The following is a 15,623-nucleotide window of genomic DNA, read 5'->3' on the forward strand; positions in this document are numbered from 1 at the left end:
TGGGCGAGAATCTACAACCAGCAAAGTTGAAGAATCTCCGAAGAAACCTTCTGTGAGACTGTAGCAGATCGGACAGAGAGAGAGAGAAAGTGGATTTCGAAATTGTGTGTGTTTGAAGTCTAATTCATGCTCCTTAAATAGTTTATGAAGATGTATGAAGAAAAGGTAGGTGTTGGTTTAGAGAAGGCACATTGAATAGTCATAATTTCAAACATTGTGACTATTTAAAAAGTAGTTAACAGTTAATGATTGTTAACTTTGAATTGTGCTTCTTGATCACACCCGATCGAATCTTGACCGGATCAATGGTGATCAACGGTCAGCATCACACCAAAACCAAAACTGCCATTCGCAAGCCACGCGAAGTGCTAGCAAAATGCGCCTCATTGCGCCACACACACGCGTGCACGCGCGTTGCACGGTATCCAACCCCCATACTCTCATCTACTATTTCTAAGAAGTGTAAATCAGCTCTTATTAAAATAATGAAAACAAATCTTATAACTTTTCAATGTGGGACAAGTTCGAAACTGGGTTTTGTAAGAGAAAAGCTAATTTTTCAATCAAATGTGCAGGTGCAATTTCTCATATAATTGACCAATCAAACCCATTGGATTTAATCTCTTATGAAATAAAAATGCAATAAGAGGGAGGAGAGCGAGTGATATTTTTCTGGTATTCTTCTGATGTTATTCGTTGATATAATTTCAAAAACAACCCAAAACAAAAATATACAATCTTTTCATTTTTCTCTTCTCCTATCTTCTTCTTCTGATATTTTTCTAGTGTTCTTCATTGAAATCGAGCAGCGATTTCAAATTTTCCAGCAGTGCATTCGCTTGACATCACCCGCATGAGAGAGCTGATTTTCGTAATCTCAGTAACTGCAAATGTGAACATGGTTCCTACTTACATTTGTCCAAATGGATGATGAGTCGTATTCGTAATTTTAAATTTGGAATTCATGCATTACACGAAATAGTTGAGAGGTATTTATGCCTTTTTATCTTCTAATTGACGGCGATTGCGAATTAACACCTCGTATTAATTGATACAAAATAAAAATTTGGATATTAGAATGTCGCGTTTTAAAGTTCGAGTATTAAATTACACTCATTTATAAATTTTGGTTGTTTTATTTTTTAATAACAAAACGGGTCCCCGCTAGTAAATGCTAAACAGACTTATGCTCACCAACCAAACGTGAAACATCAATCTGCATCGCCACCGGCCATGCCTTGCCTCCAGGCTGTCGATGTGGATAACCAAACTTTTCTCCTTCCCTCAACTACTGGTCCCATGTCCCCGCCGATCAGAGCCAGGAAATGAGCAGATTTTGATCTACTACCGATGGTGGGTCCCTGCTGCGATCATAAAAAACCTGTGATTTACATCTTTAAGCGTCCATCTCGATGACTCGGCTCGGCCAAGCGTGGGTCCCTTTCCTAACAGAATCGCGTCCGCACATTCTATGACTCCACAACTAAATTCTTAGGTTTCTTGCTTGGAAAACGACAGGTGCCTGGTGGAGATTCGCCTGGCTGTCAGAGCTACAGTGCGCCTTATCCACAGCGGTTCGACAGAGGCCGTCGTGTCACGAGTTTGGTGGGGCCCAGTGGACTGGCGCATGGTGCACGCGTTCCGTTGGGGGCCGTAAAACCAAACCAAATGACGAGTTGTGTTTAGTGTTTTATTTGTCTCGAAACACGGAAGATTTGTTCAGTCAGTTCCCTTCCCTGAAAATGCCCAACAACTCGACATCTCGTGGGCCCCACCCAACCCACTTCACCTCTTTTTTTCGGTGGTATTCGTAATTTCGTTCTCTATTTCCTTTAGTATTTTCCCGATTATAAATTGCCACGTGTCTCAAGCCAGAGATTCAATCAAAGGACCATCCACTTCTCACTTACGAAAGCTCGAAACCTCCCCCATTCTTTCACGAAACCTCGCGCCCCCCCCCCCCCCCCACTCCGACGATTTTTTCTGCCGGAAAACCTCACCGAAATCTTCTCTCCCTTCTTCTTTCTATCGACGTCGGCGTTATTACTCCTTGGAAGAATTCATCCCTGTAAACTAGCTGTTGGATGGAAGGAACCCACACAACAGTATCCCATACTACCGATGTAGCATCCCTCGCTGCGAGGAGAAAGTCTTGCGTCTGTTAGAAAGGGATAAGAGATCATAAACGGCCTCGGAGACGAGGGGAACGAGACTTTTGGTTTCTCTCCTAGTTCGTTGCAATGATAGATATTCCACCAGCTCGGAAGAAACTGCCATAGATTGAGAGTTGAAGTTCTAGCTGTGGTACCAGCGGAATCGATCTGATCATCCATCAGTGAAACTATGGCGTCAGACAGCGTCGACGAACAAATGTTTGAAGCTAGGGATGGATGGATCCCCCTCCATGCCTTTTCGGGATGATCTTTCAACTACGACCGCTGAAGCTTTTCGTGTTTCTCGAATTTGTCTACTACATATACATATTCGGAGTCACTCCTCGTTCTTTTCATTGGAGGTGAACAGCTTTCCGTTGTTTTGTTTAAACAGCGTCTTCTTGTTTCTTTGCTTTGAACTTATTGATATCTATTGGATGTTCTTCCATTCTCATTTCCTGAATCCTGATCGATTATCTAGTAATTCTTGTTCTTCCAGCGTCCGAACCTTAGGATAGTTACTAAAGAATCTGTACACTAGATCTGTAATGCTTCCAATTATCTGATTTTTGTAACACTGATTATTGATTTAAGAATTAAGATTCAAAACCTTTTCTGCATTTTTCTCGTTTGATCTGGTCCGAGTGTCTGAACTTAGATCCTCGTTTCGTTTTTCGTTTTAATCAGAAGATATTATTCATTTTATCGTCTTTGGAAAATTTCAATCTCTGATTCTCTTCCCTGTTACACTCACGATTTGCTATTTGCTTGAATCTTCAGAGCTTCACGGCTTCCTCCTTCGCTTGGATCTCCGACCTCGTCTCGATCTGCGTCCTTCCCACGACGAGTCGCTGGAAAGGGCTTTGTAACCGTAGCAAGATCAGACGGAGGGGGTTACGTGTTTGTATTCTCAGTCGCACGTGGGAGATTAATTCTGACAGGTGGAGCTCCCTAATTCATTGAACACTAATTACATTAACAGTGGAGCTCCCTAACTGAAAGGAGAAGAGAAAAAAATAGAGGCACGGTAAAAGCAAGTCCATTACTTTTGGAGTTTTGGGGATCAAGTTCCCCCAATCTTTCAAAATACTCCTTGAGACAATTCCTTAATGACTGGTGAGTCCCAATTTTCATATTCTTGGCCTTGGTCAGAATTTCCTTCTTCCCTTTATTTATTTATTATTATTATATATTATATAATATTTTAAACAATGTTAACATTCAAAATTGTTTTGTAAGCCTTACAAATAAATGCCTCAGCGAGTCAAAGAACAAAGATTCACCGTCATATATCCTGTGTCATTTATGTGATGGAATTATAAGGCTTTAAAACGAAGACCAAATGCTTTTTTTTTTGTATCGACAAGTTTTTCATTTATAAAGAATTATCTTATAAATATATGAAATTGCTTAGTAAGCACTGATAAATTACAGTGGAAATTAGTAATTTTAATCCTGTTTGTGATAAGGGTTCATGCCAATTATATTATTATTTATTTTTTGATAAACTATTATTTATTTATATTTGTTTGTCAAATTACTTATTTTTATTTATTTATCAATTATATAATTATTTAATAAAAGAAAATTGAACCACATCACAAATTCCATGAAGCCAAAAAAAAAAAACACAATTCAAATTCCGTGACTCAGATCCAAAAGACATGTGGAAACTCGGATCTGCTACCCGCAAGGACGCTATTCACATGTACCCACAAGACAGCCGTGCATCGGGAACATCTTTCTGAATATACAGATGTATTTCTCGACGTGTGGCTGTAGTGTCTTGTGGGCACCAGATCCCTGGTGGAATGTCTTGGTGTCTGTTACTCTGTTTTCTCTTTTGATGAATGGTTTCCTTTTTGTTGGTTCTGTGGTTTGAGTAAAGAAATACCAATTTGCAACTTGCTGGTTAGGAAATCGCGAGGGGTATTTTGGTTATTTACGTCTAAAAAGCGCCGTCTCCAGTCTCCAACTGTTTCTGGCGTTATCTTTCCCACTATCACGTATTTTTTTGTTCGTTTAATAATCTTTTCACAACTCAGACTCTGGGAGCGTACAGTTGTTGACGATCCAGCTCAACAAAAACTGCAAGAGGTACTTTTTTTTGTGCTCGACTAGTCATGCAGCTGCGCTTTGCACTTCTGACTCCTTTATTGCTACCCTTTTGGCATCTTCCATTAACCCGGATTCTTCTAATTTTATTCTCTTATTTTCCTCTTCTGATTTGTTTTTTCTTGTTCTTCTTGCCTTGCTTGTAATTGGGTTTGATCTTGTTTTATTGAGAATTCAGTTTTTCACTTTTTCTTCTTTTGGTTTTTGTTTTTTCAGGGTTTGTTCTGCATGCATGGTGCCATGGTAGTCTGGTTTCTGCGTGTTGTTTAGTTTTCTCATCTGGGTTGATTATTTAGGTTCCTCTGTCTCAAGTCTCAACCATTTACGGGTTGAAATTGTTTTCTTTTTCCCTATTAATGTTTATGCTGTTGATGGAAACGGTTTTCTTTTATGTTGAGTCTGAGCCGCAATGATGGTTCTGGATTACATATTTTCTTCAAAGCTTTAAAGCTAGATTTGTCCATATTTTCTGCAATTTTTTTTTGGCTTGAAATTTCCTCCTCCCTTTTTTCTGTCTTTGGATCTGTGCACGAATTTAATGTCTTCTGGATTTTCTTTTGTTTGCATCTGACGTTTGAGTTCAAATAGAGATTTCGTTATGGGGTTTTATCCAAATACGGCCTAATGCTTCCCGGTAAACTGTCGGCTTTTCGGTTTAAATTTGATCTTGGTGTGCGTTGAATCTGTTTTTAAAACATTGCTAATTTGAATCTCTCTCTCTCCACGTCTCTGTCTCTGTGTCCCTCCTGTATGTGGTGTGTGAGTGTGTCGGATTGAGTTTTGAAACTTTCTTTTCTTTCCCAGGATGTTTAGGTAGAGTTGCTGTCAAATGATATACAGAACGGGGAATTAAGGATAGATTCATGGATTTTCCCCCCTGTAAGCATTTGCGATTTTTACGTCGGCATATGCACTCTGCGGCTTGCAGATGCCTCTTGTTGGTGTTCCTTTCTCTTGTTCTCAGTGCTTTTCTATGTCCTACAATCCCTGGTTTTGGTGGATCTCTGAATAGTTTTATGTCTGTCGACACAATTTCATCACAATCAAGGTCGGAATCGGTAGTCAGGAAAGGTAAGTTCTTGGAGGTTCCTCAGATTGTTTGGGGATTAAACAATCAGAAGATTGCATTCGCAAGGGCTTCTCTGACTGCAAGAATGTTGAACCGAACTTTGTTGATGCCCAGCTTAAGTGCTTCTCTGTTTTACAAAGAAATTGATCTCTTGCAACCCATTTCCTTTGACAGGGTCTTCCAGTTTGAGAGATTTAATTCCCTTTGTAATGGGTTTGTACAAGTGGGTCGATACTCGGATCTTTCAAACCGGACTGGAGCATTTGAACTTCCGAAGGGAAGTGGAAGGAAGTGGACTGTGGAGAGAGATTTGAATCAACTAAAGGAATGTAGAGAAGATCCAACTGATGGGTTTGAGGTCATCCGAATTGTTGGTAAGAATCCGTTCTTGTGGCACGACCATTGGCCTGTAAAGGACTATGCGAAGGTATTTGAGTGCTTGGTTTTAGTTGACGAGATAGCAGAGGAAGCAGAGAAGGTTGTATATAAGATCAGAGAGTTGGGAAGCAAGGCGAGAAGAAAAACTGATGTGCTCGAAAAGAATGAAACCTTGAAAGACTCTTCTTCTCAGCTTACACCTTTTGTAGCTGTCCATATGAGAATAGAGAAAGATTGGATGATTCACTGTAAGAAGCTTGAACAGAGGTCCAATACCAGCCAAATTTGCAGTAGCAAGGAGGAGATTGTGGAGAGGGTGGGCCATATTGGTGGCCTCGGATACCATACTGTTGTTTATGTTGCTGTTGCCGATAGTCTTCTTGAAGACCCCTCTATTTTGAGTGGTTGGAAGGAAGGACTGCTTCCGTTCGAGAAGAAGAAATTGGGGGTTTGGGATATCTATAAGAAGTATCCATATCTCATTAAATCGGCAATTGACTATGAAGTGTGCTTGAGGGCTGATGTCTTCGTGGGAAACAGTTTTTCTACATTTTCCAATCTTATAGTTCTGGAGAGGACACAGAGAATGATTAGAATGGGTGTCACTAGATCATGCGGTGTAGATGTAAGATGGCCTTCTTATGCATATAATATCTTAGGTGAAGCTGGGGGCCCTCAGAAATGGTTTACAGATATGTCTGGTTCAAGTCTTCAAGCCATTAGCTATGGATCTAACAACATTTCTTGTTGAAAAGGTCTCATAATGTACTTTCTACTGCAACTCTTGGAGCCATAAAGATCTATAGCTCCATTTTTGCCACAATTAGGTGAGACCATTAGAAATAGCTGGGTACAACATCAAGGATATATGTTCTTTTGTAATCATGAGTGGTAATGAAGGATTGATTCATTATGGTACCCTTTTGAGAGGAAATGCTTCTATGACGTCTCCAGCCAGTAATTTTGACAGTGAAGTGAGTAAGGTGACTTTGTTTTGTTTGTTTTTTTTTTTTTTTTTTTTTTGTAAATTTGATTCTTTTCATTACATTATACTCTTTGATTCTTTGTACTTCCATATGATAATGTAGAATATTCATCTTATTGTTGAATTCTTTGAAAACGTTTTGTAGATCATATTCCTGGTAAACTTAAAATTTATACAGCAGCGCATGATGACCTAGTCTTTGGTTCATATTTCATTAATGTAATACAGAATTTTGAATGAAAAGCAAACCTACAATGCCTTTTCTTTTTGCTGCTAATTCACTACTGCACACAGAAGAATGTTTTCTATAACATAATCATTGTTCTTCACAATCTCTCAGAAATGTGGCATTGGGAACCTTCAGTATTTTCTATCATATAATCATGTCAAAGGGAATCCTCAGCATCTTCACTAATATGGCTCTGCAATTTCTTCACAAGAACTCAGTATCAGTGCTTTTTTTGATGGCCATGATGAACATTTCTATGTTAAAGTTCTCTTGATCTTTTATAGGACAGTTAGAAAGAGGTTAAGAGTTCTATTATCATCAGAAGAGTGAAAAATGACATCTCCAGCTGGTAACTATAAGGCTCTCGGAAATCAGTTGCAGCTCAGGAATGAGAGGGTGGGGTGATGACAACAGCTGTTGAAAGAGTACTTAGAGTATAACTCTAAAGCCCCTTCTTATACTCTTCTTACAGTATAACTGACTCCCTCAATAAATGCCCAGCTGGCCAAGTTATAATTGCCCATACTCTTCTTATTCCTAACTGAAAAATGCCTCAAGACTCTCCCTATTCCCTCAAGCTATTATTGCCCCCATGTTCAATTATTTCCCCCCCTTAGCCGAAGGCTGACCTTTCCCCTTCCTGGCATATGCAAAGTTAATTGGGGGCCTATCATTACCCGCCGCCCAAAGTTTAACCTTGTCCTCAAGGTTAAAATGAGGAAATTGGTCTCGAAGTAAGTCAAAAGGCTCCCACGAATCTTCAAAATCAGGCAGGTCCTGCCAATGGATGAGCACTTTTGAACCGATAACTCCAGGCATAGTGGATGGATGCACCCCACGAACGGCTGCAGGTTCCACAAGCATTTCCATATTAGCCGACAGAGTGGAAGGAATCACGGAAGAAGAGATATGATTGCCAATCACCTTCTTGAGTTGCGAGACATGAAAAATTGGGTGAATCCTTGCATCTGGAGGAAGTTGAAGTTTAGAAGCGACAGTGCCAATTCTTTCCTCAATAGCAAATGGTCCATAAAAACGAGGGGCATGCTTTTCATTGACTTGGCGAGCTAGAGATTGTTGGCGATAAGGTCGCACTCGTACATACACCAAATCCCCAACATCAAAATTCACATTACATCGGTTCACATCAGTCGAGTCTTTTATCTTTTGTTGTGCACGGTGTAGATGAGCACGCAGTTCCCTAAGTATAGCTTCTCGCTGAAGGAGAACAACTTCAATATTAGCATTAGCCGTAGAGCCAAGTTCATAGTGGATTAATGGAGGAGGATCGCACCCATAAACCACCTTGAAAGGTGTCATGCCAGTAGCAGTGTGAAAAGAGGTATTATAGCTGTATTTTGCCCATGATATCCAAGAAGACCAGTGAGAGGGGGAATCAGCCACAAAGCATCGCAAATAAGTCTCTAAACAACCATTATCCGCCGGACATATCGGCAAATAGCAACTGAATTTTACTAGCGAGGGATAAAGCATTCTATCTAGGAGTTTGTGTAGGCCTGTGATGTGTGTCAACGTAGTAAATATGAAGCCATGTCCCCTGTTGGCCTTTTACAACCTTTACCCATTCCTGAACAGATCTGGGAGGATATTGCTATGGACTTTATTGAGGCTCTTCCTAAGTCAAAGGGATTTGATACAATTATGGTGGTGGTCAATCGTCTCTCCAAGTATGCCCATTTTATCCCTCTCAGTCATCCTTTCTCAGCTCTCACAGTTGCTCAGGCCTTCTTCCACAACATAGTACATTTACATGGCATTCCCCGATCAATTGTGTCTGATCGTGATAAAGTCTTTATGAGTTTCTTTTGGCGTGAGCTTTTTACCTTGAAAGGTTCATAATTGCATCGTAGTTCAGCCTACCATCCTCAGACAGATGGACAATCAGAGGTGTGACCTCCCACAATGCCAGAATGAAACTCTTTAAGTAAGAGGAGAATAAATGGGGAAGAAGCCAGCATAACCAATTTACCATGATAACGAAGGTGATCTCCAGCTAAAGAGTAGGTGGGATAGGCAGCCGTATCATGTTGTATGGCATGCTTAATGTTGGCCAAAAATTGATCAACACCAATTTGCTCCTTAAGGTCATCAAAATCAAGAAAAATAGGGACTATAAGAGAATTTAAGTGCATTTCAGCAGGAACTCTGGAGAGAGCATCGGCCACGGTATTATCGATACCTGGTTTGTACTGAATCTCAAAATCATAATTCATAAGCTTAAGGAGCCACTTATGATGCTCACCTTCGACAACCTGCTGCTCCAACAAATACTTAAGACTACACTGGTCGGTACGAACAATAAAGTGTCTTCCAAGAAGATATGGACGCCATTTTTTAATGGCTAAGACAATAGCCATTAATTCCCGCTCGTAGACAGATTTTGACTATGCAAACAGGCTAAGCTTGTGGCTGTAAAAAGCTATAGGTCGATTATTCTGCATTAGTACTGCACCGAGACCTACACCGGATGCGTCTGTCTCAATTAAGATGGGCTGGGAAAAATTTGGAAGGGCCAACATAGTACGGTCGTCATAGCCCGTTTCAACTCCCAAAATGCATTCTCAGCTTCCACATTCCATGAGAAGGCATCCTTTTTAAGTTGCTGCGTCAATGGCCATGCTATTTTACTGTAGTTACGCAAAAAATGGCGATAATAGCCTGTAAGTTCCAAAAAACCGCGAAGAGCTTTAAGTGAAGATGGTTGAGGCCAATCAACCATGGCCTGGATTTTAGAAGGATCGGCAAAAACACCAGTCGCACTAATAATATGACTCAAGTATTCAATGCTAGGCTAAGCAAAGATACATTTCTTTGATTTGGCAAAGAGACGGTGGGCGCACAACACAGAGAAGACCTGTCGAAGATGATCCAAATGGGTAGTTTCGGAAGCACTGTAAACCAAAATATCATAAAAAAATACCAACATAAAGCAACAGAGGAAATCATGGAAGATAGTATTCATTAATGACTGGAAAGTCGAGGGCGCATTGGTGAGACCGAAAGGCATGGCAAGGAATTCGTAATGGCCCTCGTGGGTGTGAAATGCAGTCTTGGGAATATCCTCACTACGGACCCGAATCTGATGGTAGCCCGATTTAAGATCAATTTTGCTAAAAATAGAAGCACCATGAAGCTCATCGAGAAATTCTTTGATAATCGGAATGGAAAACTTATCTGGAACCATAGCACGGTTAAGGGCTCTATAATCCACACAAAAACGCCAACTTCTGTCTTTTTTCTTGACTAAAAGGACCGGGCTCGAGTAGGGGCTTGTACTTGGCTGAATAATACCTGTAGCCAGCATCTCAGAGACAAGGCGTTCAATTTCATCTTTCTGGAACTGAGGGTATCTGTAAGGACGAACAGCGATAGGGGAAGTGCCCTCCTACAAGACAATAGCATGCTCCGTAGCCCGAGTAGGGGGTAAGCCCGTAGGCGTATCAAAAACATCTTTGAACTCATTTAGTAAAGCGGAAATTGGTAGGGATGTAGGCAAGATAGAGTTCAACGAAGAATCCACCACCTGCAATTGTTTTAGTTCTAACAAAACCCCTTGTTCCTCATATCATAAGTTACGCATCATAGCATGCAAAGATACATGAGAAGAATAGAGAGAAGGGTCGCCTTGCAATTTCACACGGACACCTCCCAAATTGAGCTTCATAGACATGTTGCCCCAATTCATCACTGAGTCCCTGAGGGATTCTAACCAAGGAATGCCAAGAATGACATCCGTAGAGCCCAACTTTAAAGGAAATAAATCAGCAATGACATCCAATTCGGGTAGGTTGAGGCAAACCTGACAGCTGACTCCAGAAGTTCTCATCTCATTGCCATTCCCCATCTAAACTCCAAACTCGTGTGTAGGAGTGCGGGGTAATTTCAATTCTTCCACTAAAGCTTCGGAGATAAAGTTGTGGGATGCACCCGAGTCTACTAATATGACCACCTCACATGACAAAAGGCGTCCACGCACCTTAAGGGAATTAGCCGCACACAATCCAACAAGAGACGGCACACAAAGCATGGCTGAATCTGGGGCCGGAGCAATTTCAGTGTCCCTAGAAGTGCTGTCCAAATTAGACGCATAAGATGTAATTTCCTCCACCTCATCTTGAACTCATAAAACCTAAAGTGATTTTTGAGCACAACGATGTCCCAGACTGTATTTCTCGTTGCAACAGAAGCATAGACCCTTCGCACGTTTCTGCTGCATCTCTTTATCGGTCATCTTTTTGAAAACAGGGGGTGGGGCTCTAATAATAGGGACTGATGAAGAAGAAGGAGGAATCGCGGCACGTGCAGGTCCGATGACGGCAGAAGTAGTCACTTGCGAAACCTGTGAATTAAAGTGAATTCCAGAGGGGGACGTTGTGGGCCTACAAGGAAATAAATCTGATTGATAAGCCCATAAGGTCTGATTCTTCTCCTCAAAATTTGGACCGCAACCATTTTCCTGATCAACCCAACGGGTTCCATCTGTCGGAGTTTGGCCTGGATATCTAGGTGCAACCCATTAACAAAGGCTGCTTCAAGGACTAATTCCGGAAGGTCACGTAAGGGAGCAGAGAGCACCTTGAATTGGCGATGATATTCCTTAATAGTAGTGGACTGATGTAACGATAGAAGCTGCTCCTACAAATTTCCCTCCTGAGTCGATCGAAAATGTTCATGGAGAAGCTCCTTGAATTCTGCCCAACTACGAAAAGGTTGCCGACCATTTCCCAGTAATACCACGCCAATGCATCACCCTCTAAACAGACCACGCCGCACGCAGACGCTTCACCAGAAGCAAGCCATTAATCTCAAAATAGCGCTCCGCGCGAAAAAGCCAGCCATTTGGGTTTTCCCCATAAAATATAGGTAACTCCAACTTCCGAGGAAGTGAATCAAAAGTATGATCCGACACCGACATTGAAGAAGACGTCGGAAAATCTTTACTCTTCCCTTTGTCAGCCGCATGATTCGATGCGACTAAAGGAGGAGCAATGTCAGTTGTAGACAAAGGAGCTGAAAAGGTCTATTGCTGAAGTAACAGATCAAAACGTCTTACCAGCTCTTGAACGCCTCCTTCCAGAGACAAGATCTTTGAAAGTGCAGCTGCTACCTTTTCTGGATCGAGACGCTGAATCTCATTGTGTAAGCTATCCATCTCCCCATGAAATTCAGAATGCAGAGAAGTCAAACGTTCTTCGAAACCCCTGTGATGCCACCTCCTTAGCTGTCACCATGGCCGAGGAAAGACTGGCTCTGATACCACTGTTATGTCCCAGAAACTTTACACACAATTTTTAGACTCACAGCAGAATTCACATAACTCGAACATCAACAAAGAAACTGGTATTCATTCAGATGAAAAGAAGAATATTAACAATTGGTCGGTTCTTCGAGAGACCGCCGGCTCTCCCAATCACTCACAGTATTCTTCACTCAACGAAAGCCTTTCTCCCCCATCACCCAAAGCCCCTTCTTATATTCTTCTTACAGTATAACTGACTCCCTCAATAAATGTCCAGTTGGCCAAGTAATAAATGCCCATACTGTTCTTATTCCTAACTGAAAATGTCTCAAGACTCTCCCTATTCCCTCCAGCTATTATTGCCCCCATGTTCATTTATTTCCCCCCCTTAGCCGAAGGCTGACCTTTCCCCTTCCTGGCATACGTAAAGTTAATTGGGGGCCTATCAGGAGAGAGCCCTAGCACACACACACACACATATATATAAATAGGCTGACCTTTCCCCTTCCTGACATACGTAAAGTTAATTGGGGGCCTATCAGGAGAGAGCCCAAGTATATATATATACCACACAATAGTATCCCATACTACCGATGTGAGATATCTCATATCTCTCTTACATTAGCATCCCATACTATCAATGGGGGACAAATGGATCGTAACATATTTATATGGTACTTTGCCTATTATCCCCTATTCTTGTTCATCCAAGAAAGAACTTCCATTCAGAGATTTCATTGTGAGGTCCTAGATTATTCTTTCAATTTTTTGGAGGAATTGTTTCTTATCCTTCACAACATTGTTTTGATCAAGCTTGCCATCATACCCAACCTCTCCCTCAATGAATAGTGGCACAAAGGAGCAAATGGAAATGGTATTTGTCCACATATTGAAGCAAAGTTTCATACCCTGCAAAAAGAAGGTTTTCTGAAATTAACAAAATCAGTAACAATGAAGGAACAGAGATAGCTTACTTTGGGATTGTTTGAAGTGAGGAATATGGACAAACAATCTGGGTTTTTTTAGGTGAAAGGAGAAAAAGTGCAAAATTAGGGGTGAAGGATGATTCTGTCTCCTCAGCGACTCTGTGACCTATTTACAAATATAAAAGGTGAAGTGACATAATATTCCTGTGGGCAAAGCTGGTAAAGTGATTACAGACACAGATGAACATCCAATTCCATGGCAACAAGGAAGAAAGTACACCCAATTCAGATGCCTTCATCTTTAGAATCCTTAAAGCAAGGATGAAGGCCATGGATTTCATTTTGGATAAGTGAGACAGAGCTTAGTACAGAAGATTATTAGAAGAATCTATACGGTTACAATGTACATAAAATACCAAATGGATGGAAAAACCACCTGTGCTTCTAAGCTAAACTAAGAAAACTAGCAATATGTAATGGCGCTATGTGTTAACCAATTACCAAAAGCTCGAAATCCATCTTTAGCCCTAATAAAGGAAGTAGACAAGACACAAACACTCGACTCAGAGCAAAGGAAGGGCAACAAAGAGGTCTGAAAATAAACCAATGTGATCATAGATGGAGCAGGTATTCTGGTCACAAGTCACAACTCCTTTGACAGTCATGCCTAATTGAACTCTGCTACTTTCATTAAGGATCTCAATGTTTTTCTGGATATCAAGAACATTTAACAGATGTACGGTTGAAGGGCAGCGTTGTGATTAAACCTCGTTTCTTCTAAAGACATTCTCATTTCAGCTATTTATTCAAAGGGCTAAACCTCAGAATGCTCAATTTGTGCACTTGTGTGCATTAAGTTCAGTTACAGTCCAAGGATGTCAATGTCAGCATCCTCAGTATCTGCAATAAGAAGTGCTGGCTCTTTCCCAAAATCAGCATACCAAGAATTTACATCATAAGGTTTCTGTGGCCCTGTGGGTAACATTTCCATAATAATCATCTAATCCCTTTTCGAATTAGCTAGATGAAAGGAGGTATGTGTTCATGCAACAATACTATTTTAGGAGCTCAGAATAAATTGTCATACGTGTTACATCTTTTTTTATTTGCTTTTGTAAACAATGTTCTGTTTATATTATACATTTATATATTCTTTATACTATATATTGAAAATATAAAAAAATGAGAAACCAAAGAACCGAACCAGTAAAAAATTGAACCGATTAACTGGTTAATCGATTGGTTTTAGTTCAGTTTTGATTAATGGTTTTTCACACCGTGAGAAACCCCTAGATGGGATGAGATGAGAGAGGAAAAATGAGTGGAAATTTTCCTTGTTCCATTATTTGGTTCCAAAAAGGAAAATAGTGAGAAAATCAACCCTAATAACAATTATTGCTTGAGTATCAAAAAACAATTATTACTTAACTAATTAATTATGTAATTAGTACTATTTTTATTATTTTATATATTTCTATTAAATTATTATTAATCATTAATTAATTTTATAATTAATTATTTAGTTACTTAATATTAATAATTAGCTAATTATTTATTTAATAAGAACCACAGTTTAAGTTTGCTACTTTATAACTTTCTTATTTAATAATTTGCTAATCATATTGATACGCTTGATATGCACGAATAGAAGCATTGGGTATTTTTCTACTTTATAACTTTATTATTTTATATATTTCTATTAAATTATTATTAATCATTAATTAATTTTATAATTAATTATTTAGTTACTTAATATTAATAATTAGCTATATTTATTTAATAAGAACCACAGTTTAAGTTTGCTACTTTATAACTTTCTTATTTAATAATTAGCTAATCATATTGATACGCTTGATATGCACGAATAGACGCATTGGGTATTTTGCTACTTTATAACTTTCTTATTTTAAGTTTCTTTTTTTTTTTAAATTGTATTATGGGGTCGGTTTTAAGCATGCCTACCCCTCAAAATAGTCAAAGTTTGAAGCACCCCTTATTTGCGGTTTTGGGCAGCTCCTGATACAATATGATATGCCCAATATGGGGTGTATCATATAAAAAATTAGAACCTTGATAAGAATTAATATTTTATTTTATTAATATTTATTATGAATTAATAAATATTTTTTATTTTGTATTACTAATTAATTTTTAATTATTTAATAGTTTTATTATTTATGTATTTAATCATTAATTAAATTAATAATAAAATTATTTTAATTATTTATTAATTAGTAAATTAATTATTCTGGTTTTTTTTATTTGTGTTGTAATAATTTTTTTTGACACCCAACTTTTATGTCATAAGTTTAGGTTATAAATTTACTTGATTTTTTACGTATGGATTTGTTATTTAATTTAAGAGATTAAATCAAGTTTTATTACTACATAATACCCTTATTATGGATCCTACATCATAGGGCTGTTCATAAGAATGTCCAACCTGACCAACCCGACCAACCCAGACTGACCCAACCCGAGTCGGCCGGATTTTCATCAGTACCGGTC

At 39.4% G+C, this 15,623-nt stretch overlaps 1 protein-coding gene across 7 annotated transcripts; it reads left to right on the forward strand.

The window, feature by feature from the left end:
* Positions 1 to 1,887: 1,887 nt before the first annotated feature.
* Positions 1,888 to 6,849, forward strand: LOC148846394 (O-fucosyltransferase family protein). 7 transcript variants are annotated; one of them, XR_016102610.1, is made up of 5 exons: positions 1,915 to 2,515; positions 2,934 to 3,269; positions 4,070 to 4,250; positions 5,073 to 5,339; positions 5,512 to 6,849. XR_016102610.1 is itself a non-coding variant. In XM_088956298.1 (4 exons), the coding sequence occupies exon 4, from the start codon at positions 5,132 to 5,134 to the stop codon at positions 6,464 to 6,466; it is 1,335 nt and encodes a 444-aa protein (XP_088812424.1). In that variant the 5' UTR covers positions 1,888 to 2,515; positions 2,934 to 3,269; positions 4,070 to 4,250; positions 5,073 to 5,131; the 3' UTR covers positions 6,467 to 6,849. The 7 variants fall into 7 exon arrangements, 6 of the variants coding, with proteins under 6 accessions (XP_088812424.1, XP_088812422.1, XP_088812426.1 ...); XM_088956298.1 differs by having other exon boundaries at positions 1,888 to 2,515; positions 5,073 to 6,849; XM_088956296.1 differs by having other exon boundaries at positions 1,918 to 2,515; positions 4,485 to 6,849.
* Positions 6,850 to 15,623: the final 8,774 nt, after the last annotated feature.

The sequence above is a fragment of the Nelumbo lutea genome, chromosome 7 (assembly GCF_056320005.1).
Source record: "Nelumbo lutea isolate HS-2025 chromosome 7, American lotus-T2T, whole genome shotgun sequence".
NCBI lineage: Eukaryota > Viridiplantae > Streptophyta > Magnoliopsida > Proteales > Nelumbonaceae > Nelumbo > Nelumbo lutea.

Bases quoted from the DNA above. Each gene is read 5' to 3' on its own strand.
- LOC148846394 (XM_088956298.1), top strand. From the start codon at position 5,132: ATGGATTTTCCCCCCTGTAAGCATTTGCGATTTTTACGTCGGCATATG.